Source organism: Eutrema salsugineum, unplaced genomic scaffold, assembly GCF_000478725.1.
Source record: "Eutrema salsugineum unplaced genomic scaffold, Eutsalg1_0 scaffold_1, whole genome shotgun sequence".
Classification (NCBI taxonomy): domain Eukaryota; kingdom Viridiplantae; phylum Streptophyta; class Magnoliopsida; order Brassicales; family Brassicaceae; genus Eutrema; species Eutrema salsugineum.
The window spans coordinates 10,798,319-10,825,410 of record NW_006256909.1 but is presented as its reverse complement, the minus strand read 5'-3'; the positions used below and the strand labels follow the sequence as shown (position 1 = coordinate 10,825,410).

General features: G+C 36.8%; 4 protein-coding genes across 4 annotated transcripts; 1 reads left to right on the top strand and 3 right to left on the bottom strand.

Moving 5' to 3' along the window:
* Nucleotides 1–996: 996 nt before the first annotated feature.
* On the bottom strand, nt 997–2,830 carry LOC18031046 (DNA-directed RNA polymerases II, IV and V subunit 9B). The gene is made up of 4 exons (XM_006414308.2): nt 2,673–2,830; nt 2,354–2,429; nt 1,429–1,587; nt 997–1,257 (listed from the first exon to the last, which is right to left on the bottom strand). The coding sequence occupies exons 1-4, from the start codon at nt 2,699–2,701 to the stop codon at nt 1,177–1,179; spliced, it is 345 nt and encodes a 114-aa protein (XP_006414371.1). The 5' UTR covers nt 2,702–2,830; the 3' UTR covers nt 997–1,176.
* Nucleotides 2,831–8,725: 5,895 nt separating this feature from the next.
* LOC112081942 (cytosolic Fe-S cluster assembly factor NAR1-like) lies at nt 8,726–10,564 on the bottom strand. The gene is made up of 5 exons (XM_024149010.1): nt 10,247–10,564; nt 9,212–9,227; nt 9,040–9,135; nt 8,899–8,974; nt 8,726–8,819 (listed from the first exon to the last, which is right to left on the bottom strand). Exons 1-5 carry the CDS (start codon nt 10,562–10,564, stop codon nt 8,726–8,728), a joined length of 600 nt encoding a protein of 199 aa, XP_024004778.1.
* Nucleotides 10,565–16,825: 6,261 nt separating this feature from the next.
* On the top strand, nt 16,826–18,313 carry LOC18031045 (peroxidase 40). The gene is made up of 4 exons (XM_006414307.2): nt 16,826–17,125; nt 17,288–17,479; nt 17,574–17,739; nt 17,847–18,313. The coding sequence occupies exons 1-4, from the start codon at nt 16,841–16,843 to the stop codon at nt 18,248–18,250; spliced, it is 1,047 nt and encodes a 348-aa protein (XP_006414370.2). The 5' UTR covers nt 16,826–16,840; the 3' UTR covers nt 18,251–18,313.
* Nucleotides 18,314–18,315: 2 nt separating this feature from the next.
* LOC18030810 (flowering time control protein FCA) lies at nt 18,316–25,960 on the bottom strand. Its single transcript, XM_006414306.2, is given in 21 exon segments — nt 18,316–18,658; nt 18,779–18,824; nt 19,000–19,032; nt 19,158–19,190; nt 19,362–19,394; nt 19,487–19,672; nt 19,821–19,924; nt 19,927–19,999; nt 20,165–20,626; nt 20,712–20,795; nt 21,080–21,242; nt 21,327–21,386; nt 21,582–21,646; nt 21,734–21,813; nt 21,902–21,968; nt 22,377–22,444; nt 22,647–22,698; nt 22,779–22,861; nt 24,818–24,896; nt 25,038–25,108; nt 25,277–25,960. Coding segments are annotated over 20 exon segments (2,313 nt in total). The 5' UTR covers nt 25,752–25,960; the 3' UTR covers nt 18,316–18,658; nt 18,779–18,782.
* Between the last annotated feature and the right edge of the window lie 1,132 nt (nt 25,961–27,092).

Sequence of the window (27,092 nt, the reverse complement as noted above, 5' to 3'; positions counted from 1 at the left end):
TGACAAACAAAATCTTTGTTTATTAATTCAAATTTATAGTCATTAGTCGGGTCAAGTAATTGAGTACATAAGGTCCGCTTGAGTGTAAGTTTTAATATGAGTTTTATCAATTTATACAAAAGAGAAGATGTTTTCGAAAAAATGGGTTGAGAAATGTCTCTTTCCAACTTGAGAAAATAGGACACTGCTTATATTTTCCAACATTCACAAATCAAACTAGCTATTTTTCAGTTTTTAGTTTTATGAAATCTTACATACTTAATCTATGTCTGTATCAATATTTATAAATGACCTACGAATGACGAGAAACATATTCGATCAATAATCGTTTTTTAAAAAAACATCATATACTCGATTTATAACGGACGTAAAAACAACTTCACCAAACATTCGATATTTTTGTTTTACGTGTAAATAACTTCTAACTTCTGAAATTTAGATAAGCTCCTAATCAGTGTCATTGAATCAAGTACGATTCCACTCATTACGTTGTTACTGATTATTTGACTTTTGTGGTGGACCAATTTTCATTTTATTAGCTAACGTTAAGATTTTCGTATTTGATTACAAAAGGAAACAATAACCTCAATTGAGATAATGTTATCATTTAAATTCTTGATATTATATTTGATAGCAGCCCATGCGTAAGTTTCAATCTTTACGGAGACTCAATTTTCTAAACCTAATCATCATATCGTGTATTGTAAAATGATTCATTTGAGCATAAACTTCAATATAAATAATTTACTTCAATATAAATAATTTTGACATTTTCAACATAATTCAATGTGAAAACATAGCAAGCACATAATTACTAAACTAATTTTATTGAGAAAATCAGAGTTATCAACTTTTTATAATATCACACGTTATAGCAAAGTCACAGCAGCCGGCGGCTAAAGACCAGAAGCTACCAATATGCCAATTTCCAGTTTCCACGTATTCAACCCATGGATAACGACGAATTTTCAGATCCGCCCCACAGAAATCAGCAAATTTATAATTAGACCCAATTTAGAACCAAATTGATCATAAAAGACCCTGAAAGTTCAAGAACTCGAGAACACTCCCACAGTATTCATACTTGTACACAGAATACTCCAATTGAATGTATTAAAACTCTTAATGAGGAACTCAAGAACACGTTACATGAGAAAAATGTAATCTTCTACAGCTCTATTCTCTCCAACGGTGACTACAATTCGGGTTGCAGCAAACGAAAAACAGAGTCATTCCTTCCTCGCCTCTAGCCGTAGCCTGCAAATTCAATTACACACACGAGCTATATTAAACCGTATAGCCATAACCAAATGAAAAAGCAAGAGAAAGAACTATCTTGTTGATCAGCAAATTAGTTGAGAGAAAAAGAAAACGCAAAGAAATGTTTCTTTGCTTCTTGAATGATAAACCTTTAAGATAATTATTCACCTGGAAGAAGACTGCCTCGCCGTGTTGACACTTGGCGCAGCGCACAGCCTTGGTACGAGGAAGAGTTGGGTCAGAAGCAACGTCGGATAGGATTTGAGTTTGTTCACTTACAGAGTGATGAACCTCGTTTCTGTAAACACAATTGTTATCCGCTGCTTCCTGCAAAGCCAAATACTCGGAAAGTATAAATCTAAGATCTTGTAAATTCATAGCAACAGAACAGTAATTCAGCTAACAATATGCTGATAGTTTATTCGGTTCGCAAATCAAGTTTTAAGCTTAGGATGCCTTGCAAAATGTTCATATTGGATCTCATGGATTTCAGCAGCTAACAAAAGCTTGATGATTGTATCAACAAAGAGAACACAAACACTTGAAAATTCAACTCAGAAACACTAAAAAGTTGCATAATAAGAAAAGCTTGTGCACCCAGTAGATACTATTTAAACTCGAATGGTTTTCGAATGCTAAGTTGTAAGAAACCCTCTAAACGCTTTAAGAGTTTCTAAAAGACTTGCATTTGTTCAGTAGGTCTCAAAGGATTCTCTTTTACTGATAAGCATTATCTTTTACCAACTAGTGTTATGATCTGAAACAATGACAATGAGCTGAATTGTGGATTCTAAACTCGTTAAAGTCTCATTTCTCAGTTTAATTTCAAATTCTTACTTTGAGTCTTAACCGTATAAGAGATTTAAAAAGAGCAAACATCAGGTCTCAAACAAAAATCAAAGCTTATATTAATAAATCTCTACAGAAATCTATAAGTGAACAAAGGACTTTAAACTAAAGTCTACTGATTTCAGACATAGTTTTTTTTTTCTTTTAGAGGTCTAATATCTCCAGTCACCGGTTTCTGCATCACATTTTGCCACTAACACCATGAAACCCTAAATTTATCAAAAGAAAGCATAACCAAGTTTACCTGGTGTTCACAATTACGGCAAGCGTACAGGAGAATCGCTTGCTCCTTGTCTTCCTTAGGATATAGAATGTTATTACTGAAAATTAAAAAACAAAAAAAAAAAAACGTAAGAAATCAAAGGTTCATAAACGGCGAAAACTGAGGAAAAAAAAATCGGAGCTTTTATCCAATTGATAACACAAGCAGACTACCAAATCTAAAATTCCGAAAATTTAGAGGAACTTAGACGAAATTTCAAGACGGATTTAGACGAGCTAAGAGATGAAAACCCAAATATTAAAATCCACAAGATTAGTATAAAAAAGAGCAAAGAACAGACCATTCGCGACAAAACTTCATAGTACTCATCTTCGGTGAATCTTTAGCTTAACGAGTTTTGGAGCTATTCCTGATTTTTCACACTCACTCTTTATCAGTCTCTTTGGCGGGATCGTTCACTCGGAGACTCTCGAGAGAGAGGTCAAGCTCTAGTAAAAGCAGGGTAGTGGCAATTGGACGTAATTTTGATAGACTTTCTTGGGCTTTTTACACAGCTGAAAATTCGTAAAGTCCATGGGGCGGCCCATAAAAGGTTTTACTACCTTTTTTGATAATTTCGTTTCAAGTGTCAAATTCAGTTGCTTCAGGGTCAAGGTTCTTTAGATATGTTGAATTGTACAAAAGTATTTATCTCTAATATTTTTACACATATCTATAGGCGATTTTTTTTTTGGCAAGAAGAACAATTTTGAATGATATATATGAAGCACAGTGAGGGAGTCCCATGGCAAAACTCATCATCTTTTGGACTAAAATCAATAAATAGAAAGAGCTTATTTAGTTTCATGGAAAACACATGTATGCGTATAAAAAGAAACAAAAAATTAAGAAGAAGAACAACAAAAAGAAAAAAAAACGACCGATCATTGATCACTGATAATTCCTCTAGTCCTAAGTTCATTAAAGAAGTTGTTTTCCCCTCTCACACGAGCAATTTCTTTTTCCAGTTTTAGCCATACAACACCTAAGACTGTTGTTCCCGCAAACGAGATTAGATTCACAACGCCCATGGGAGTTGTATGCAACCATTTAACATATTCTGCCACTGCACCCCGCGCCATAACTGGATCTGGATTCAGTAGACTTTAGTTTAGAGTCATTTGTTCACTTATAGATTTTTGAAGAGATTTATATAAGCTTTGATTGTTGTTTGAGACCTGATGTTTGCTCTTTGTATACGGTTAAGACTCAAAGTAAGAAATTGAACTTAAACTGAGAAATGAGACTTTAACGACTTTAGATCCAAAATTCAGCTCATTGTCCTTGTTTCAGATCATGAAACTTTTTGAAAGATAATGCCTACCAGTAAAAGAGAATCCTCTGAGCCTTTCTGAACAAATGCAAGACTTTTTGAAACTATAAAGCATTTAGACCTCTAAAAAAAACAATGTCTGAAATCAGTAGACTTTAGTTTAGAGTCCTTTGTTCACTTATAGATTTCTGTAGAGATTTACATAAGCTTTGATTGTTGTTTGAGACCTGATGTTTGCTTTTGTAAATCTCTTATACGGTTAAGACTCAAAGTAATAAATTGAAATTGAACTGAGAAATGAGACTTTAACGAGTTTAGATCCACAATTCAGCTCATTGTCCTTGTTTCAGATCATGAAACTAGCATTACAAGAAAACACAGGATTACCAACGAATTTTTACAATGATTTATTTTCGTTGCAACTTTAAGACGAATTAAAAATTCGACGTTAATTCGTTGTAAAAACAATTCGTTGTAAAATCGTCGTAAATTTACGACGAATTTAGAATAAATATTAATTTAGTCAATTAAAAAACATTCGTTGTTAATTCGTTATAAATTTACAACGAATTTACGACGATTATTTTTTGAGACAGCTTATCGAGACATTCTTTTTGAGACTATAGTTGGTTATCAGTAAAAGAGAATCCTTTGAAACATTCTGAACAAATGCATGACTTTTAGAAACTATAAAGCGTTTAGAGGGTTTCATTACAACTTAGCATTCGAAAACCATTTGAGTTTAAACAGTATCCACTGGGTGCACAAGCTTTTCTTGTTATGCAACTTTATAGTGCTTCTGAGTTGAATTTTAACGAGTTTAGATCCACAATTCAGCTCATTGTCCTTGTTTCAGATCATGAAACTAGCACTACAAGAAAACACAGGATTACCAACGAATTTTTACAATGATTTATTTTCGTTGCAACTTTACGACGAATTAAAAATTCGACGTTAATTCGTTGTAAAAATAATTCGTTGTAAAATCGTCGTAAATTTACGACGAATTTAGAATAAATATTAATTTAGTCAATTAAAAAACAATCGTTGTTAATTCGTTATAAATTTACAACGAATTTACGACGATTATTTTTTGAGACAGCTTATCGAGACATTCTTTTTGAGACTATAGTTGGTTATCAGTAAAAGAGAATCCTTTGAGACATTCTGAACAAATGCATGACTTTTAGAAACTATAAAGCGTTTAGAGGGTTTCATTACAACTTAGCATTCGAAAACCATTTGAGTTTAAACAGTATCCACTGGGTGCACAAGCTTTTCTTGTTATGCAACTTTATAGTGCTTCTGAGTTGAATTTTCAAGTGTTTGTGTTCTCTTTATTGATACAATCATCAAGCTTTTGTTAGCTGCTGAAATCCTTGAGATCCAATATGAACATTTTGCAAGGCATCTTAAGCTTAAAACTGGATTTGCGAACCAAATAAACTATCAGCATAATTGTTAGCTGAATTACTGTTCTGTTGCTATATATGAAACCAGAAGATCTTAAATTTATACGCATTTGGCTTTGCAGGAAGCAGCGGATGAAAACTTGTGTTTACAGAAACGAGGTTCATCACTCTGTAAGTGAACAAACTCAAATCCTATCCGACGTTGCTTCTAACCCAACTCTTCCTCGTACCAAGGCTGTGCGCTGCGCCAAGTGTCAACACTGGCGAGGCAGTCTTCTTCCAGGTGAATAATTATCTTGAAGGTTTAGATCAAGCATTTTGGGAAATTGTTAATACCATAAAAAAACAAAAGTTACAATTCCAACCAGGGTTTTTGAAGTAGAAGAAGAACCTGCAGGGCAAGCCATGATTTCTACATACTGTGCGTTTTTATTCTCCGAACAATATTCTGAAGGTTCTGGAAACCGTAATAGAGCGCGAATTTCAACTTTGTCTTACCTTCCAGCTTCGAGAGAAAAGAAATGAAGAACATTAGACAAAAGCAGGGGGTGGATTATTGATATAACAAAAGTAAAACCTGTTTATGGGTCTGTCTAGGAAATTACCTTCTTTTCTTCTTTTTTTTTTTTTTTAAAAAAAAAAGAAAAAACAAACCAGTTTTTTATTAGTTATTACGGTTACAAACGATGACCGAAGTCATATTAAGGTTTTAAGCATATTACATCAAAGAAAAGATTAGACCACAAACAAATGTGGTACTTAAACAAACTGAATCTTCCGCTTCGATTTAGTAAAGACGATGAATGGCGGACTCCATTTAGCCACGACCACCTCTATTACCACGATCCCTACGACCGCCTCTGTTTCCACACCCAGCCGCATCGGTCTGCCAAACCATCTCCTTAGCTTTTGCTGAGGGTCATACCGGTCTTTCTCTTAGGATTGTTTCGCCCATTGGCGTCATAAGAGTCGTTGGGTCAGAATCCTCATCTAAAACATGCGAAGAAGAATCTTCGTCATCTGAAGTATCCAGATAGGCAAACCGGTTTGAACTTAAAGCTTTGTTGGACGAGGACCTACGTATACTGTGATCCGCTGGAGCAGAAGAAGTGGAATCTTGTTTAGTAGTGTCTATCTTTGTTGATAAGACCATGGAACCAGTATTGAAGCTGGTAGGATTCTTTGTGATTTTAGGTGAAGAAAATGGCTTCAAGACAATGGATTTTTCACCTAGTGCAATGTGAGTAAGGGGGGTAGTGGTCCCATGTTCTGAAACTTGTGTGACAGTAGTTGTTACGTCTGCGTCTTTAGCAACGGACTTAGTCTCTTTCTCCCTTTCTTTAGCAACATCAAGAATCAAATCATCAGCCACAATATCAATTGGGGCTTCTGAGATAATTGTACCAACATTGTCTGTTGGAGTAGAACTGGAAGTTCCATTAGCCTTCAATAGCAAGCACCGAGATGCTTTGTGACCCAATTGTCCACACTTACGGCAATTTGAAGGCAGCCATTAGTAGATGACATCCACCATTGAAACTACATTGCTTGTATCCACTAAAGCAACCTTTTGTGGGAATGCTTTATTTAGCTTTACCTCTACTAGGATTTTTGCTTCTCCCATCTGAGTAGGATCAAGTCACGGCTTCTCCGTTAACATAGGTTCACCAATGCCCGATGCAAATTATTTAATCCCTACAATAGAATATAGCTGGTATGGGATGTTCTTGAGAGTTAACCACACTGGAACTGTAGTAATTTCTGGCAAAGAGATAGTTTCAGCCAGTGTCCAAGTTGACACGAACATCAAGCAATCATCAAAGTGCCACAAACTTCTCTGGAGAACCCATTTTCGGGTTGATTCATCAGGGATATGAAACAAGTAGGTTGATTCTCCTAATTGTCTAGTGAAGATCCTACACTTTTTTCCCCAAATCCGAGTAACTACCGCTTGTATTAATCCTCTAGAGGGAGCAGAACAACAGTAAAACTGTCCAACAATGAACTCCTTTTGATTCTCTTAACCACCTAAAAGGACGTGGCTGGGAATTGTTACCTTAGGAGTTCCGTCTTCCATGAACTCCGGGATAGTTACTCTGTGAAGATTACACATCGATTGGTTCATTTTTGCGGCCCAAGGATACTCTTTTGAATGTTCCTTTAGAGCAGCTATCTCTGTTTCTGACCCGAGTGAAGCAGATGCTGCAGCTTTGGTGACACTAGATTGTCGAGTACGATTTACAGCCATCAATTCTGGCTAATGCGAGTTTGCATTGTTCGTAGCAACCGCTGCCAATTGATGGGTTGTAGAAGCAATAATCAGAGGCTTCTCCCAAGCTCCTTTACCTACAGAGGAAGGAGATTGATGCTTCTCAAATGTTGGAGCAGATGGACCAACAACATCCAATGGAGAGGGAACTGAAATTCCACTTTCCAGGAGCTTTTCAGGGGCTGTTTGTATTTCGCCGCCGGTATGTAAAGGAGATGTTTGTGCTGCTTCCGCTACATTCTTCTTCTCCGGTTCAGAAGCCCCATCTATTTTTGCTGGTTGGGGAGAAGAAGAAGAGGAATTCTCCGTCCAGCGCCGAAGGTACGGCCAGCGAGGGTCTGGAGATTCGGGAGCTGTCTCGTCGGCGATGGCTTTGACGGTGGAGAGAGCACCAACAGATTCTTCAGGCTTTTTCTGTTGATGTGGTGATTCGAACTCGGACAGATCCATGAAGTGAGAAAGAGCCAATTGAAGGTAAGGTTGAGGCTCGCCGTTGAAGAGAACATGAGAGCAGAACAGGAGAGCAGCCGGCGACGAAGCCGTGACGGCGGCGTCGTCGAGGGTGATGAAACTTTTAGGTTTTCTTCTGTTGCCTCGAGAGAAAAATTTGGGGGCGCATAAGGTCATGCGCGTAGTTTTTTCCGCTAATCTAGGAACTTACTTAAAGTTAGGCTTTGAATGGTGCACATATCATATAATGCAAATCATTTTAAGCAGATAAAAAAAAAAAATCTGCATACAGAACCGGGTGAACAGCTGCTATTTTACAGCAGATTTGAAAAAAGTTATTTTTCTTTGATTTTTAGATAATTAAAGATCTGCATGCAGATCTATTAATTTTATATTAATATCTTTTGTTTTGCATAAAATTTGTGAATGGTAAAAAAAAAGCATATCATCTTATATACAAATTAACTGCATTTTTCTGCATTTATTCTGTTATCCATTCAAAACCTTAATCCACGGAAATCAGAATTTCTGAGAGTTTTAAACTCATCAGGACACATCAATAGTGTGTCCAAATAGTACTTTTGCCGCAGGACTGAATATTGTTTCTGCGTAACATACCAGAACCCCCAGCTAGACCATAAAGATGTCCTTCCTCACTAACATTCGTTAACCTGTTTTTGCATGGAAATTTGAAAATGTTTACTTCACAGAAATTCGGTCACACAGAAGCAGGGAAGAGGTAATAACGATCTTTCGTACAATCTGTCGAGTGGAGATTCCTCTACAGTAGACTCCTTTTAACTGCAAGAAACATATATTAATGGAGAAACAGATTCACATTTTCTGCAAGATGGAAGCAAAACTACAGTGAAAACACAGGGTTTACTCTTTATCACCTTTATTAAATCCAAAATTTCACCAGTACGTTGTCAGCACGGAATCAACCTCAGTCAGCTTATCTTCAAAGACAAAAATCTGTCTCTCGCAGCCTCGAGCTTCTTATCGTAACAGGGCATCACAGTCACATGGTAAATCTCCTCCAGCCTAGTTCAATGAAAACGGTCACAGATGAATCCGAAAATGTAGGAAAAATAACAAATGATAACCAAAGTTTCAAGAGTACCTGAGTCCCAACGCTTGACACAGATGGTGTTTGATCGCAGCTCCAATAGTTTGCTGAGGACTCTTAACAGAAGAGACTTAGCACATTACTCTCACATGGAAGTCACATTCGATTAAGTCAAAGAAGGTGTAAGTTGTTTACCAGGACAGGCGGAGGAAAGCACAGGGAGAGGGGACTGAGAATTTCCACCAAATTCAGAACTAGCTTGCTTGTAACGGCTCACAAACTCATTACAAGCTTCAATAAGTACCAAGTTTCTGCTCCAGCTTGTATCAAACACAGCTTTTAACTCCCACAGACTTCAAAAACGTACTGAGCTTCTTGAAAACCTGAAGAGGGGAAATAAAAATGAGCGTAGGAATTACCTTGCGTCTATAGTATAAAAAGGTAAAAACCCCAAATTGTACATATATATAAACGAGAGCTAACAACGACAAACCCCAGATTTTTTGCAATGGATCACACACACTCTCTGGATCATCTTCTCTCTCTAATGCAGGGCTTTTCTTAGAGAATGAACAACGAAAGGTCAACCTAGATTTTCTCCAGCAAATGTTGGACGCTGGAGCCACGTCCCGCTGGCATTTCTCTTCAATAAAAAGAAGATATATCTACATATATTGGGGTGGAAAACTATTGTTCGGATCCGGCCACAACATCAAAAAATATAATTAAATTAATACTATTAAATTATCAAAAATATTATCTAAAAAAAAATATTAAATAAAAATTAAAAACTGAATAGAAAGTATTATATAAAATCATTTAGAAAATTATGTATAAAATCAGATCCGACCTACTATCCTATAATTCAATTATATCTATATATATATATATTATATAATGACTATTTTTTTCTCTTTGAATTTAAAATTATTTCAATTAAAAATATAAAAATGTTAAATTTCATTAGTTATTCCAAAGTAGGGAACAAACATGTTGTTTCTGAAAAATTTTAATTTACCCGGATCTAAAAAAACTATTATCCAGATTTAGATCCACCAAATCCGCCCAAAAATATAAAATAATTCAAATGATATTATTAAATTATTATAACTGAAAATTATACTTATATTTATATTTTTCTAAAAAATATATATATAAAAGCGGATTCCGATCATATTCTAGTCGTCCTAAAATATAATTACCTAAATATGAATACAAAAACTGCAAATATTCTATTTTTCAAATCAGATCAATATTGATTTCGAATCCCATATAATTTATTCATCTTTTTATTTATAAGTTAAATAAAAATTATATGATACCTAATTTAATTTTAATATATTAATTTTTTTAAAAAAAATACAAGAAAGACTCAATTTTGTGTCGTTCTTAATGCAGTTACACGCCCCTGTGCAGGAGCACAGTTCTTACCACCCTTTACAGTATCTTCCTCCTCACCCGTCCCTGCTCTTGTCCCTGTTACCATCCCTGCTATCGTCTCCGCTCTTGTCCCTGCTATCGTCCCCGCTCTTGTCCCTGCTACCGTCCCTGCTACCGTCCCTGCTACCGTCCCTGCTACTGTCCCCGCTTCCATCCACACTCCCATCCACGCTCCCGTCTCCGTCCCCATCCTCGCCCCTGCTCCCGCCTCCGCTCCCATCCCCGCCTCCGCTCCCGCCTCCTTTGCTGCCTCCACCTGACCAGCCACTACTACCACCATTACTCTTGGTAGATACTACTCAGTAGATATTTTGTTTTTTATATCGTATTTTGTGAATTTTAGTTCTATCCAAACTTTATGATTGGTTATGAGTTTGTTTTTTTTTTCATTGTTAATTACCTAAATCGGATTATAAATATAATCTAATGTAAGATATAGATATACCAAGTTTAAAGGAAAAATCTACAACAATCAAATCACTAGACTTATTCAATCTCTAAATCGGATGATGATATGCTATAAAATAAAGAGAGAAGAAAATAAGTTGTATTAAAATCTAAAGGGAGAATTAAGAGAGAGAAACCTCACAGGGCCGAAGCTGTTCTAAAACTAAAATTGGGTTACATCCGTAGCTCCCTAATACATAGCTAATTCGAAAAGATAATGTTATTAATCTCTTTTTAAAAAAATATTTTAAAAAAATAGATAAGACTCTTTTGACATATACTGTATGTCAATTAAAATCTAACTGAAAAAATATCCAAATAACACAAATCCAAAATATAAAATAATATAAACACTACATCAAAGTCGAGATAGTACTAAAATTCATTGAATACGAAATAAAGAAACAAAAAAAATCGAATCGATAATAGCACCCAAAGTGGTGGTGGTGCAGATTTAGAACAAAAATTTGTATGGGGCACAAACAAATCAAACAAAATTTTGAATATAATAAAATACGTTTAAAATAATAATTACTATATATATTTCAATGATAAAACCTGGAACTATTAAATAAATGATACAAAATAACATATAGATTATAAATATGTATTGAAACCAAATCATATAGCTTACAAAATATTGTTTTTATCAATTTATTAAAACGTAGATTTATGATTTGATGTAGTGATTAATTAAATTGTTAAAAGTATGATTAGAAATGAAAATAAGAAAGAACATGTTTCATGAATATATAAAAATGGAAAGAAGAAGATATCATGCAACCAAATGATCAATTATAAGGAAGGATAAAAATATCGTGAAAGACAACACAAAAGGTAAAATGTGGCAAATAAAGTTACTGAAACAGAGAGCAAATAGAATCAAATTCGTTACTTTAAGATCTGGCAGATGAAATCATAGCCAACTAAGTTTACAAATTAATTTACATGAAAACCAGTTATAGTTTTTTTGAAAATCAGTATAGGGCATGTGCCACACCTTCTTTAGCTGTAGATCCGCCCTTGGGTGTGGCAGCGAGTGTGGTGGTGGGTGTAGTGGCTGGTCGGGTGGTGGAGGCAGCAACACGGGCAATGGGAACTGGAGTGGTGGAAGCAGAAACGGTGGGGGCAAATGGGGGCAAGGGTGGGGGTGATGTGGGTCTGGTGACTGGGGTGTGAGCAGTAACGAGGACATGAGTGGGTGGATAGGGAGGAAGGTGGTGTCGTAATGGGGGCAGCAACAAGGGTGGAGGTGGGAGCGAGGGTGTGTGTGAGGGTGTGTGTGGTGACGGACGCAGGGACAGGGGCAGGGGTGAGTGGGGAGGAAGGTGGTGTAAAGGGTGAGAGGAATGGAACTAGAGTGGTAGGAGGGTGTGGTGCAAATGTGGTGCAAAGAACTACAAATAAACATGGACTTCTCATATCATATAATTTTTTTATTTTACCTGTAAATAAAAAGATATAGAAGATATATGAAATCCTAAATGGATTATATCATATTTTTTATTCAGTTTTAATTGTATTTAATATTTTGATTTTAAATAATATTTTTAACAATTTAATAATATTATTTTTATATGTTTTGGGCAAGTGACCAATCCAAATAATAATTTTTCAGATATATTCTATTTAAAATAATATTGTATTATTTTTTTTATAAGATGAGCCGGGCCGTGAAAGTCTAGATAACAAGCTGATTTCTCATTTAAAAAACAGAGTTAATATCGTGTGAGCTAATAAACCATATATCACATATTAAAATAATAATATTGAATAATTTAACCCAAAAATAAATTAATGAATAAAATATAAAATAAAAAGAAAATCTCTTATTACTTACGGCGGGCAAATGAGACGGGTAGAACTACGCGCTGGTGTCGGACAGCAGCGGGATTAATCTTCCTTTGCTCGTTGTGTAGCTCTCAGCAATGCGAATAGATGTCTATATGCGATCGAGGGTCCGACAAAGGATCAGAAACAACAAAATGTTTCTGATGATGGAATACGACATAGCATGAGTATTGAGATGAGATGAGATGATGAATAGAGAGAAGCGATGATCGAGATAATTGAGAGAGAGAGAGTGATCGATTTGGTATTTACCTTTTGTACTCTAGACGCACGGTAATCAGAATAAATTCCCACTCTAATTTAATTGCTAAATCGTCTCTCCCTCTTACAACTTATCAATTACGCTCTCGCTCTCGTGCTCAGCAGCCACTGCTACAAAATATGCAACATCCTCTCAGCTCTCTACAAGCAACCTTCCAATCATGTCAATCAGCATTTTCTCAGCTGCAGCAGACCAAACCATATTTTTTTATTGTAATTTACCAACTTCTTAAGCTCCGTAGTGTCAAATTCAGTTGCTATGTGTCATATCTTATCATATATAACTCTGTATCAAAACTGGTTTTTGTCTCTGAAACCTTTTCTCATCAAGTATTGGAGAATCAGGCTCCTCAGAAAAGACATCCCCCTCACTAGCAACAACCAAACCTAAACCAAAGCATCTGTATAGCTAGCTACAATAAGCCTCACTAGCAAAAACCAAACCAAGACACCAAAGCACCAGTATAGCTACAATCAGAATATATAGATATAACATAGGTAAAAGCAGGATCGAACCAATAAGTTTGACGCCTAAAGCCCAACAAAAAAAATTTAGCCTTATTAATAGGAAAAGCTTCATAAAATAGTGCATCTAAGACTTGAAACCAGTACGGGTAAATCATAACCGCGCTACAACACATATTCAATAATTGATGCCCTTAAGTTGAATATATATTTTTGGCGCCTAAAGTAAGGGTTTTACCCGCTTTAACCCAGACCGGCCCTGGGTACGAGACACCAAGTGGAATGGATGCCATTTGAAATCGTTAAACTTCTGTTCACATTACTCCTAATAACCACAAAGAAATAAGTAATTATTGGTTTCTATAATCTGCTTATGAATTTCCTGCCGATTATATCATCTAAAGATACAACACATAAGCCGTTCTATATTCCCCTTCGATTATGGCCATTTGTAGTCTTTCTACAAAGAATGTCTACTCTTTAGAGTATCTGAGGTCAGACCGGAATGTTATCGATGGAGTATCCGTCAAGCTCCAATGGAATGCCTTCGATTACACGAGAAAGAAGTAAGTGCAAAGCTTCAATTGGGCACAGTTTGTTTTATAATAACTAGACTTCGTATAGGAAATGAGAACCTGCTTGAGAAGAGCGGTCAAGAGATCTTCTTGATTATACTGCTCGTGAAACAGTGTTGTTGCCGGAGGACAAGTCACCGTCTCCGTCACTCTCCCTGACTTCACTCTAACCGAGCCACCACCATTCATACTACACTTTTTGATATTTCGTTTCAAGGGTTTTCAAAAGCTCTTCAGTGTCAAATTCAGTTGCTTCAGGGTCATGGTTCTTTAGATTTGTTGAATTGTACAAAAGTATTTATCTCTACAATTTACACATATCTATAGGCGATTTTTTTTTTTGGCAAGAAGAACAATATTGAATCATCATATATATGAAGCACAGTGAGGGAGTCCCATGGACAAAACTCATCATCTTTTGGAGTAAAATCAATAAAACTTTAATACTATATAGAAAGAGCTTATTTAATTTCATGGAAAACACATGTATGTGTATGGGTATAAAAAGAAAACAAAAATAAGAAGAAGAACAACAAAAAAAAAAAAGGGAAAAAAACGACCGATCATTGATCACTGCTCTCTGATAATCCCTCTAGCCCTAAGTTCATTAAAAAAGTTGTTAAAATGGTTGTTTTCCGCTCTCACACGAGCAGTTTCGTTTTCCAGTTTTATATAAATAGGAATTGAGAGTGCTGTTCCCGCAAAACAGATTAGATTCACAATGCCCATGGGAGTTGTATGCAGCCATTTAACGTATTCTGCCAATGCACCCCGCACTGCACCCCGCACCATGACTGGATCTGGATCTTATCTCTAACTGTAACTAATATTTGCAAAAGAAAAGAAAAAACATATTCATTGTTAATTACCAAAATCGGATGATAAATATAAGCTACTGAAAAAGAAATATACCAAGTCCAAAATTAAGGAAAAATCTAGCTACACAATCAAATCAAATCACTAGCTATATAACCACTCTTAAGAAAATTAAGAAAAAGTTCACCGTAGTCAATCTCTAAATACGATGATGATATGCTATAAAATAAAAGAGAGAAGAAAATAATTATGATGTATCAAAATCTAAAGGGAGAATCTAAAAGAGAGAAACCTGACAGGCCGAAGCTGTTCCAAAACTATTAAAAAAAAGAGAGAAGAAGGTGAAATTGTGTTACAAGCCTATCCGTAACCCCCTCTTATATAGCCAAGGTATTCCTTTTTTGTAATAGGATTCAAAAATATAATATTAACTTTTTTTTTTTGAAATAGATAAGAGTCGGTCAGGTATTCCTTTTTGATAAAATTTAAATTTAAAATCTAAATTAATTAGAAATGGAAGTCTTTCAGTATAGTAGTTATAACCAAGAGTTTATTGATGTTTCTATATGAAATTTGATTCTGGAAGAATGTATATTAATTGAGAACAGGAAAATTTCCAACATGGTGCAGCCGTGCAGGTAAAACCATCAAGATAAAACTGTCAATCACGAGTATGGTGCAAGTAAAACTATTTCTAGATAAAATATATATATTTTTTTTTTGCTACGTAAATTTTTTTTTACGTGTATCAAAATAGGATTAACTTGCTAATATGTATCATGATCATGTTAATGAAGTTAAGAGACATCATACTTATTATATAAGATAACATCTTCAAAGTCGCCCAACTTATAACTTTAATAATCGGCTAAAGAAAATAAAATGGAATTTCTATTTTCTAGTTCAGTTGGTAAAAGCTGCATGCCGTAGCTTAAAGGTCAAGAGGTTGATGCTTCCTTGGCATCTCACAATTGTCTAACATTTTCAAGATATAATATCACAATTCACAAGATGAGTAAAAAGGAGCAAAGAACAGACCATTCGCGACCAAACTTCATAGTACTTATCTTCGGTGAATATATGGCTAACGAATTTTTGAGTTCTTCTTGATTTTCACACTCGCACGAGAGAGGTCAAGCTCTAAGCTGAGCAGTGGCATTCTGACTTAATTTTATAGACTTTCTTGGACATTTACACAGTTGGCATTCGTAAAGCCCATGGGCCGGTCCATACGAGATTTACACTTTGATTTACATAGGAAGTGGACCACAACGAAATAAATTTGACCATTTCTTCATTGAAGAGTAATGTACTTCTTTAACAGTAACAACCACATGCACCTGATACATCATTCTTGTAATTATTGGTACATTGATAAGTTTTTGTAACTACTACTTAATAAAAAAACGAAATAAATAAGCATAATATTCATAATTCATAATTCATAAACATATTACATTATTATACTTTGGTGACCAAAAAAAAAGAAAGAGTAAACTTCTTTCAGATTCCAAGTATTGAATTGGTCTGTCTTTTAACCACTCCTGACTCTACAGTGTAAACCGACCCATCTCTCTCCCTTCGTCTGTACGAGCAATATTTTATTTTTGTGATTTCCTTTTCATTCTTTTTTTTTGTTGATAAAATCCCTTTTCATTCTTTACAGATTATAACTCTTTTATTCATTTTTTTATTTATAATTTTTAATAAGTGATAACGATTAGCCAGCCACCTTTTGCAGTTTTGGTTTCAAATTTATTCCATCTTGGGTTAATTAATGACTCTATAAATCATTTTGTATCATGTCAAAATCACAATTTTACCTTTGATTAATACACACGCAGCATTACACATACACATATATGATTTAATTTACGAGTACGTAATCCGTAATTGGGTTGTTGTAGTGCACATGCACATGCAGTCATGCGCTCACACACACACATATATACACACATAATATATATACACATATATAATATATATATATAAACGTGTTATATATCATGTATGGGTGTGTCTATATATAATTAATTGTTTCTATAAATATGGACACACACTACACTAGCTCCCTGAAACAGTACCAACTCCATTGAATGTTGAAACTCGAGAACAAAGTGGAGAGAGATCATATAACCATCATGAAGATGCTCTTTAACTTATTTGTTATGCTTTTCGCTTCAATGCCAATTCTCTCACTCTCCGAGAATCCAACCAACTTCAGCGAGACTTGTGAAGACGGAAGTGGAGAAACCGGTTCAGGTTTCGGTATAGGATTCGGTTTGGTTCTTGATTTCGGTTTATACAAGAATAGCTGCCCTGAAGCAGAGTCTATCGTCTACTCTTCAGTCGAGACAGCGGTTTTACAGGATCCAAGAATGGCGGCTTCTCTTCTCCGTCTTCATTTCCACGACTGTTTTGTCAATGCAAGTCTTCTCATCTTAATTTCGTTTTGATTGTTTCATAAATAATCCCCTCTCTTTTACAAATCATTGAACCGGAAAACTATTAACCAATTAATTATGCAGAAGTACCGGTTCAGTAGAGCAAAAGTATGAACCGGGATGTGTTTTTGACTTGCATTGCAGGGATGTGATGCTTCGGTGTTATTGGATGACACAGAAGGATTGGTTGGTGAGAAAACGGCGCCTCCCAATCTAAATTCTCTACGAGGATTCGAGGTGATAGATTCGATAAAGTCTGATCTTGAATCTGTATGCCCAGAGACTGTCTCATGCGCAGATATTCTTGTCATGGCTGCTAGAGATTCAGTCGTTGTGGTAAACCGGATTCCTAATCATGCTCTTATGTATAAACCGGATGGAAATAATTTAAACCAGTTTTAACTGAACACTTTAACTCGGGGTTTTGAAGTCGGGTGGACCAAGCTGGGAGGTGGAAGTAGGAAGAAAAGACGGTAGAACCGCTAGTAAACAAGCAGCAACAAATGGCTTACCATCACCAAACTCAACTGTGCCAACTCTCATCTCTATCTTTCAAAAGCTCGGCCTTTCGCAAACCGACATGGTCGCTCTTTCCGGTACACTACTGTCTCTAGTAATTCTTCTTTCTCTTAACCTAAACCAACCGGTTTTTAGCAGAAACAGAGGATAATCACAATCACACTTAACACCAATGTAAAACCAGGTGGGCATACATTGGGAAAGGCAAAATGCACATCGTTCACAGCTCGGTTGCTGCCACTACAAACCGGACAACCGGCTAACAACGGAGACAACCTTGAGTTCCTCGAGTCGCTACAGCAACTGTGCTCGACCGTTGACCCTGCCGTAGGTATCACTCAGCTTGACTTGGTGACACCGTCAACATTTGACAACCAGTACTATGTTAACCTCCTCTCTGGTGAGGGATTGCTTCCATCGGACCAAGCTTTGGCGGTTCAGGACCCAAGGACAAGGGAGATTGTTGAGACCTACGCAGCGGATCAGTCGGTTTTCTTCAATGATTTCAAGAATGCCATGGTTAAAATGGGAGGGATAAGTGGTGGTAATGAGGGAGAGATTAGGAGGAATTGTAGAACGGTTAACTAAAAATAAAAAGGAAGAAAGATGTAACCACTTATTATTGATCTCTTATATAAAAATTAAACAAATCTACATAGAACTTTGGGTTTACGAAATCTATAAAGAAGCGAACACTTCTATATATATGACTCCTAAATCAGGATCAAAGTTTGGTTTTACCAGCTAAGTACACTACTATTACTAACACAACATGAGCAAACACTACTACTACTAACACAACATGAGCAATGACTTGCACTAGCTCTGTTACAACAGGGGGATTGTTTGTTTGGTAACTCTTGAAATGAAAGAGAAGAAAATCTCTGATTAGAGGAAAGATATTCAGATGGTCGGCGAATCGCCTATCTATTATACCTGATAGTTCGGAAGTTTCTATCTAGTTACAGAAATATTTTAGCTCCTCGTATCATGTACCTGCAGAGTACCAACACAGAGAGATAGATGCATCTTCAAACTACAGAAACCTCATACAGGCTGAATGAGTTTCGGTATGGAAAAAATACGAGACAGAAGATAGAAAGGGAAGATCTGAACCTGATTATTTATTCTTCCACATGAGTTCTTGTGGAGACTGACGGCTCTGGAAACAGAGATTTGATTGTAAGAGAATCAGGATGTGTGAATAACAAAGGAAGAATTATGAACAGAAGTTTTGAATCATTTTGTTTATTTTGGAAATGTCATTAAATGCATGTATTCATGTATGTTCTTTGATTAATCAATATGAGAGTTTGTTTATACATGATAAGATATACCTGAGTATTTTGACCAATCCCTGAAATAGGAAACTGCATTTTAAAGAAAAAAAAAGAAGAGGAAGATATTCAAATAGAGAACATACGCATAGCGTTTTCTGCTTTCTAAAATGCTACCGAAACCATGCCTCATTAAGTTCACAGATTCAGACATGTACCTGGCTATTTGGACCGACTGCCAATGACGGATACTGCATTTGAAAAAGAAAAAACAGACATTCACGTCAGATGTTTTTTATCTGTATATTCAAAACGCTGGCAGAACCATGATTTGTGAATTTCACATAAGGTGGTCCATCTCCTTATACCAGAATCAAATCTTGAAATGAAAATAAGTAAAGAGATTAGAGAGAGATATACACCTGAGCATTATGGCTGACCCCTTGAGTTGGATACTGCAACTCCAAATGAAAAAGAGTAAATATCCAAATTAGAGACCAAGTGAGAAAACTATTTGGATGTAACCAGCATGAAAACGAAAACCAACCTGAGAAGAATAAAAAGGCTGCTGTAATTGCTGGCTCTGGTATTGCTGGTGACCCTGTTGTGGTTGTTGCTGCATTGGCTGGGAATGCAGAGCCTGCTGTGACTGGGTTTGGGTCTGCTGTATAGTTGGCTTCTGCTGTTGCTGTTGCTGTCGTTCGAACAATACCATTTCCTCAGGTTTTTCCCACTGCAAAAGTCAATTATACATATATGATGGCAATTATTGAAGAACTTCAAGTATTGAAATATCCACATATACTTAACAGCACAACAAATCGAAGGAACCTTCCTGAAACTCACAAGAAATATAATTACAGAGGAATCACGTTTCTCACCTTGCTTTCACCCGTTAGACCATTGTAATAATATTTAAACCCATCAGGCGAGGTATGCTCGGTCCAGTTACATTTGACAGAAACAACGCTCTGACTTACTGCAGTGCAGCTTTTTGCACATAGCTAACTGGTGTAGAAGCCGTGGTGCTAACAACTGTTGGAACTGTAGATCCAGCCCACTGATAAAAGAAGCGGCCGGGAGAAACATTAGAAAAGAAGAGGAGAATACTAAAACACATGAACAAATGAAAACTGAGATCAGGAAAATAATCTAAAGTCAAAACAGCACAATAGCAGCTGAGCAACCCGGCTGGCCAGACATAACCGAGAGAGTATATTTATACCTGCTGTTTACCAGCTTGGCCATTTTGGGAGACTGGTAAAATTTGGTTTGGTTGCTGCATGGACTGCACCTGCTGCTGCAGCTGAGAAAATGCTTGTTGAGATGACTGGAAGGTTGCTTGTAGAGTCTGAGTTTGCTGTGACATGAGCTGAGCTAGCTCAGAAGGAGGATGTTGCATCTTTTGTGGAGGTGGCTGCTGAGCACGAGGGCGCAATTGATCAGTTGCAGAAGACACAAGTGTTGGCCGTAGATTGATGTTCAAAGGAGTTTGTGGAGCAGTCGCAGGAGGGACGTTTTGCTGTGGCGGCAGCTGAGATGTAGGCAGCTGGCTGCTATAACCATAAGGATTCTGCAAGGATGCATGGACCCCAGGGAAATTAGTCTGTGGCTGAAGGGGGGTATTTTGTGGACGGTGTATAGGGTTTTGTAATGGTGATATTTGCTGGCCAGCTGCCCTGTTTTGCTGTGGAATACAAACAATTGAAATACCAAATTGATCAGCACGACGTTTTCAGATTTCCTCGATTAGATAATTATAGCTAAAGTACCTGTTGCGATGTGGCAGTAGATGAAACTCCAGAAACTGGAAGAGGATTAAGGGGAGGAACACCATAACCACCTAATGGACCGCCCTAAGAATATAGAGTGTCATATGTATCAGAAGTAGAAATTACTGAAGAAAAAATCGCCTAAGAAACTGACAAATTACAAATTAAGGCCATATCATTTGATTGCAACACACATCCTGTTGGTAGCAACATATGAAAAGCTGGAAGGTTGGAAATTTATGATTCTTTTCATGAGTCCATAAGCTCAAATGTATGCAGTAGACAAAGTACACGCAAACCTTATGTGCGGTTACTTGTATGGCTGTGTAGATCTAAGATGAAATACATGATCATCAAGCTGTTCTCACCTGATTTGAAGGCAATGTTGCTTGACCTGGTTTAGGAGAAAAGTCGCTTCCGATACCACGGATCCCAGTGTTACTTGGTGGGGCTATGTTTGGTGAACTCTTTGGATGCCAAGGATTTGTTTGGCTTACATCTCCACTACGGTCAGCGAGGTTAGATGTAGGCCTAACAAATGGAGATGAAGAGACCAAGTTTAATCAAAACATATAACTACATGAGCATAATCACGATCTCTTTCACCCCACTTACCTTGGTCCTGAAGCTTGAAAACGAGGCCCTGAACTAAGTCCAACAGGAGGTACCACTTCCCTGGAAACGGAAACTACTTATCTATATATATAGAAAGCAATGCTTGGCATTTCAGTGAACAAGATTCCCAACTATCCACCCAGCCCCCAAAAGATTCCCCATAAATGTAACTCAGACAGAACAGAAAATGAAGTTATACACATCTTCCTGATAAGAGCATTAAAATGAATCAAAATGTAGTCTCCAAGGCAATACCTTGACTCGCCAGGTTTAGGCCTCTTTGGATCAGCAAACCGAACAATCAATGGCTGATTGCAACCCTAGGGAATGGATAAAGGCCAGTAAACAAAAATGGTCCAGAGGTGATATTGAGAGAAATTGAGATACTTATGTGATTCACAGCTTACTCTCATGGTATAAGTTCCATTGAGACCATCGATAGCTGCCATTGCATTCTCTTTGCTTGAATATTTAACAAACCCACATCCTACATGAACGATAAACACAGTTTGACCATATCAACACCATCACGCATCAAACAATTTATAGAAACTAGTAGCAGTTATAAGACAAACCACGACTCTGTCTATATTCATCACGCATGAGATAGACATCTTCCACGCGACCAAATTGCAAAAAGATCTGTGAAAGCAACAACCATCAAAAAGTTCATCAAAAAGAGAACTGGGAAAATTGATACACATGAAATTCAGAAAGTAGCCGTTCATATCTTTATCAATTTTATTTACAGAGAAAGAAACCTAGCAGTCAAACAGTTAGATCCATTTCGAAAAAGAAATTACTCAGTTAGTAAAATGTGTACGCGCTTGCATAATTGACACAATTTCAAGCCACTGACCCTTTGGGAAGACTAGTAAAACTTATCATTAAAGCAATTAAAACTATCAGCTGAGGCAACAAGGGACATTGTCATATCTAAATGTAGAACTCTTCACTTTTTCTTTTTGAAACACTGATTTAGAACTCTTCACTGATCTATAAATCTGTCATAAGTAAAAAATTTCATCAAAGGTAAGATATGAGACATACCTCCTCAACTTCTTTTTCAGTGGCTTGTTTGTTTAGTGAACCAACGAAAAGCTTAAACTCTAGCGCACCTTCAGAGGATTGGAATTAAATCAGTTGAGCCTTGAGAGTGACGCAAAGAAAATGGAAAACAAGGATCCACTTCCTTAAAACTCATTTTATTTCCCACGATATCTAAATTCTTCTAAATTGAATTTTTACAGCGTATGGTTATCATTATGTACACCAGAGAGTGAAAGCCACATTCTAATAATATGCGCAGAAGTTGATTACCTATGCGTTCTCTCTCTCCATCAGCATAACGAACTTGAACAGGGCCGGTTCCCTAGGAATCAATAAATTATATAAGGTGAAACAACCTGTATTTCCCTGTCCTTGATAAGAGAAAGTACTAGTGGTAATTACCCCAGGAAGAGTGATCTGATTGTGCAATGCTCTAATGGCTCTATCAGCATCTTCAGAAGTTGCATATTTTACAAAACAACAGCCTGCATTAAAGACTGATACTTAAGCTGTCTGTTCAAGGTTCAACTTTTCCCTCTATCAACATCAAGAGGTACTAGTAAATGGTTGCATAGAAATTTACAAGCCACACAGACACAATCTTGAAGAAATAAATGGCACTATTCAAAGCACGAAAGTTCAGTAGCAAAATCATTAGACATGTCCTGACAGCCTCCACTTAGATCATTGGACTAAAGTTGTTGGAGAGAATAAATTAATGCCTTCAAATGGAGCATATGCCAAAAAAATAATTAAAAAAGAACATAGTCGGTATTTTGCACATAACATATCTACGAGGGGACCTTTCAGAAAAAGGTTGGCTAAGTTTGTGCAAGTAAGATCCATTCATTTGAAATAGAAAAAAAAATCTAGAAAGAGGTAAAAGTTAGTACCAACATAAAACATGACTGTAGAGGATTCAGCATGTAAGAATTCTCAGTCATTGCTAAGTAACAGGTAATATAATTATAACCAGAACCATATATCACATTTTCGTCACCATACATCACGCATTTGAAGACTTTCAAAAAATACACTACTGTTATGGGCAAGATAACGATAATCCACTGGTATTTCATTGAAAATAAATGCAATATACAAAGAGTTACACTTGCTTTATGTAATATATAGTTAGGCTCCTGTTTAATGCTGATCGATGCAGGGAGACTGAGTGAAAGTCAAGACGTATTTACCATCAGAAACTATTTTAAGAAATTAAAACAATCAGTTGCCATCCATCTGTTAGTACAACCAAACATTTCACAGGACTGAAAAAAGAGTTGTGTGGAATCTGTTGCATTCAAACCGTGATAACGAAATGGAATCTATTGCATTCAGACCGTGATAACGAACAGAGTAAAAGTTTTATGTCACCACAATCAAATGCACTTGTTATGCCACCCACAAAGGTGTAGCAGTTATAGATACGATAACTTTTTGGAAAGTCAATAATTGATAAATAATATATGCACCACATATAATCACATCATTCATCATCTAGTAATTCTTCACACTAAAAAATTAAAGACAGAACTCAATGGAACTGTACGCGAGAACATCTCAATAAAGAGGATTAGACCACTACAAAAACAGAAACGTAACATTCATTCATCAATGACAAGAGATAGTACATCACATCACAAGCCGTCGAAGCAATAGAGAGAGAAGAACATAAAGCAAATCCACATCCATTCAAAGAGAGGGAAAAGAAAAATAATCATCACAGTTCTTCGGCCATTCACAAAAAAAAAAGGAAAAAAGCATTCATTCTGTCATCAAGCATCCAAAAACGTATAAGAATTCCATCATCAACCAATAGAGACAGAACATCCAAAAGCGGATATGAAAGAAAATAAAGATGCCAAACATCCAACATGATATAATCACTAAGAAACGGCCAAATCTTGACCAACAGAGGTGGCAAATCAATCAAACCAACTTTTGAACCTTGTAAAGCTACCAATTAAAAATACATTCATCCTGTAAAGACCATAAACCATACACAACATTTTAAATCCATCAAAAGGAAGAGGACAGAAGATGGAATTCAATAGGAAAGGAAAATAGCGATGCAATTTAAACTAATACCCACTATAAAGATAACAGGAAAACATCTGTTGAGTTTTTTGTACATTTAATCCAACTCTAAAACACCCTCAATAAAGTCTGCTACACTTTTAAAACATATCTTAAGTTCTAAGATAGATAGACACAAGTAGCACAACCTATTTGCCCAAGGTCTATACATAAACCCTTTCTTAGCCAGCTACACATGTAGCATTCTTCTGTGACAAACGAACACAGATAAGACGCTCGCAAGCAAACAAATGGTGGCCAATGATGAGACTGGGGTTGCTTCCCCATCAGCCTTTTTTAGTAGACCTGAAATTTGAAAAAGTATAAATCACGACTATTTCCTAGAAAAATGGAGATAGACATACCTTGCTGCTGTCCAGTTCTCTTGTCCTTGATCAAAGCAACCTCAAGAACATTTCCATGTTGTTCGAACAAGGGACGGACCTGGAATATAAAAACCAAATGATAGAGATTAGAAAGTGATAGAATCTCAACAAGTATGGTCTAGGTATGAAAAGAGTCTGTTAGCTCAGTAATCTGCGTATATAGAGAAGAAACTAGAAAAAAAATTACAAATCAACTCACTTCTTCTTCTGTAGCTGTCCTTGGTACGGAGCCAACAAAAAGCTTGACTATACTACTACGATCAGAAACATCTGCAAAACAAATTACCCAGTAAAGGAAACTTACATATGAATTTTGGAAATAGCTCTGATTATCACATACAAGTAAAGCATGGAAAGATCACATCAAGCACATTTCAACAATCGAGTTACATAACAACTAGAATACATTACATTACAATTGAGTGAGCCCAAGCTTACCAGCTCCAGTAAAGCTGCCATGCTCCGAGAGAGGACGTCCTCTTTTCTGACCCGTAAGAGGCTGCTGGACCGTCGGTGAAGTCGATTTTACAGAGTAATCAGTCTCCATTACTTTACCCATCGTTGCTTGAAATCCCCTGCCGCCTGAAAATCCATCTCCATTTTCCGATGGCGGGAACATCACGGGCCCGCTAGGCCGAAATCCTCCATCGAAGCCAAAACCCATCGGCCGAAAACTTCCACCATCGCGAGGACCCATCGGCTGAAAATCTAATCTACCTGGAGGTCCGTTCATCGGCGGGAAACCTCCTTCTCTAACGCCACCTCCGGGAACATCACGATCTGTAGAGCTGTCACCTTCCCAGCGTCGACCACCATCTTCTCCGCCCTCAATTCCAACTCGATAGCTGCTAGGGCTGTTTCCCCGACGACGACGGTGGCTAAACGCCTCATCATCCTCGTCAAAGCGTGTCATGTAGGGTGAATCTGAGAGACGAGAAGGTCCTTTGGGATGAGTACGGTGGTTAAGGTAGGAGTCTTCATTACCCCCACTACCATGGCGATCCACTCGGTGCCTATCCAGCTTGATGAATTTGGGAAATTCAGATGATACTGCAATTCCACTCGAAGAAAATAAAGGAACCCTTAGAGAAATTGGGATTTTCTGTATGTAATAAGAAAAAAAAAAATGAAAGTTACAATTTGATATTAAGTTATCATAATATATAGGGTATTAAATTATGATGACTAAAATTTTCTTTTTCATTTATTGAATCTTTTGGTCAATCCAAACCTTTTTTTTAATATGATCATATACCGTGAAGAAGAACCCTAGATTAAAGAGGAGGTTACCGAGACGGTTTTTATTGTTCCAGACGGATCATTGAGCCGGTCATATACCAAAAAGCTCGCGACGTGTCCAAATTTTGCTCACCAAGCTAAAGAACTAAGGAACGGACCAAGACATGGAATCAGGTGACCCACATAAAATCGTCCTTACATACCAAGGTACTTACTAACTCGGTCAGGTGTGTTCTTTAACTCTTTTCTCTTGCACCCGGGTTTGTCCCAATGAATTTACCGGATGGAGTTTTAACAAGGTTAAGGGTCGCACCATTCTCATGACCGTGGTTCAGCCAGTGCTTAGTTCGTAGGACGGAAGCTCAAAAGTCCGATTCGGCCAAGTATGCGAAGAGTCAGTCAAAAGGAGACGAATCGTTATTCAACCTTTTTTATTATTTCTTGACCTTATTTATTGTCTTTGTTATTTTCTAAGCATGACTGATGGTCTGCCTACGCTTCTATATAAACAGATTGTACTTGTTATTTTCAGGACATCTTCTTATCAATAAAAATTCGAGTTTTCTCTCTTTTGTTCTTTTAGAACTTTATCCATTTCTTGGTGGTTAGCCAATTCGATCCTTCGGTTTATCAAGCTCTTGCCATCGAGTTTGACGCAGCTTTCATTCTCATTAGTTTAAGGGAATTCGTAGTCGTTATCGGAGCTTAGAGACTTTCAGGAAACACCCTTTCTCACGCCTTAACATCCATAACCACGTCTTCACTTTCTCTTTTGTTTCACCCCCTTGTTTTACTCTTTTCTTTGTGATTTGGCCTAAGGATTTTCGAGAAAAGTCTCACGCCTTAGCATCTTTCACATTGGAACGATCTAAAGTCAAGGATCTATCAACCTCAATCCGATCATCCTATACCGCGTCTTGATGACATGTTACATGAACTTCATAGGTCTAGTGTCTTTTCCAAAGTCGATTTGAAAAGTGGTTATCACCAGATTAGAATGAAAAAGGTGATGAGT

Coding starts and splice junctions, on each gene's coding strand:
- LOC18031046 (XM_006414308.2), bottom strand. CDS start 2,701: ATGAGTACTATGAAGTTTTGTCGCGAATG. Junction 1,588..2,353: donor GCCGTAATTGTGAACACCAG/GTAAACTTGGTT, acceptor TTGGCTTTGCAG/GAAGCAGCGGATAACAATTG. Junction 1,258..1,428: donor GCGAGGCAGTCTTCTTCCAG/GTGAATAATTAT, acceptor TTGAATTTGCAG/GCTACGGCTAGAGGCGAGGA.
- LOC18031045 (XM_006414307.2), top strand. CDS start 16,841: ATGAAGATGCTCTTTAACTTATTTGTTATGCTTTTCGCTTCAATGCCA. Junction 17,480..17,573: donor CTAGAGATTCAGTCGTTGTG/GTAAACCGGATT, acceptor GGGGTTTTGAAG/TCGGGTGGACCAAGCTGGGA. Junction 17,740..17,846: donor CGACATGGTCGCTCTTTCCG/GTACACTACTGT, acceptor ATGTAAAACCAG/GTGGGCATACATTGGGAAAG.
- LOC112081942 (XM_024149010.1), bottom strand. CDS start 10,564: ATGGTGGTAGTAGTGGCTGGTCAGGTGGAGGCAGCAAAGGAGGCGGGA. Junction 8,975..9,039: donor GCTTTCCTCCGCCTGTCCTG/GTAAACAACTTA, acceptor TAATGTGCTAAG/TCTCTTCTGTTAAGAGTCCT. Junction 8,820..8,898: donor TGTCAAGCGTTGGGACTCAG/GTACTCTTGAAA, acceptor TCATTGAACTAG/GCTGGAGGAGATTTACCATG.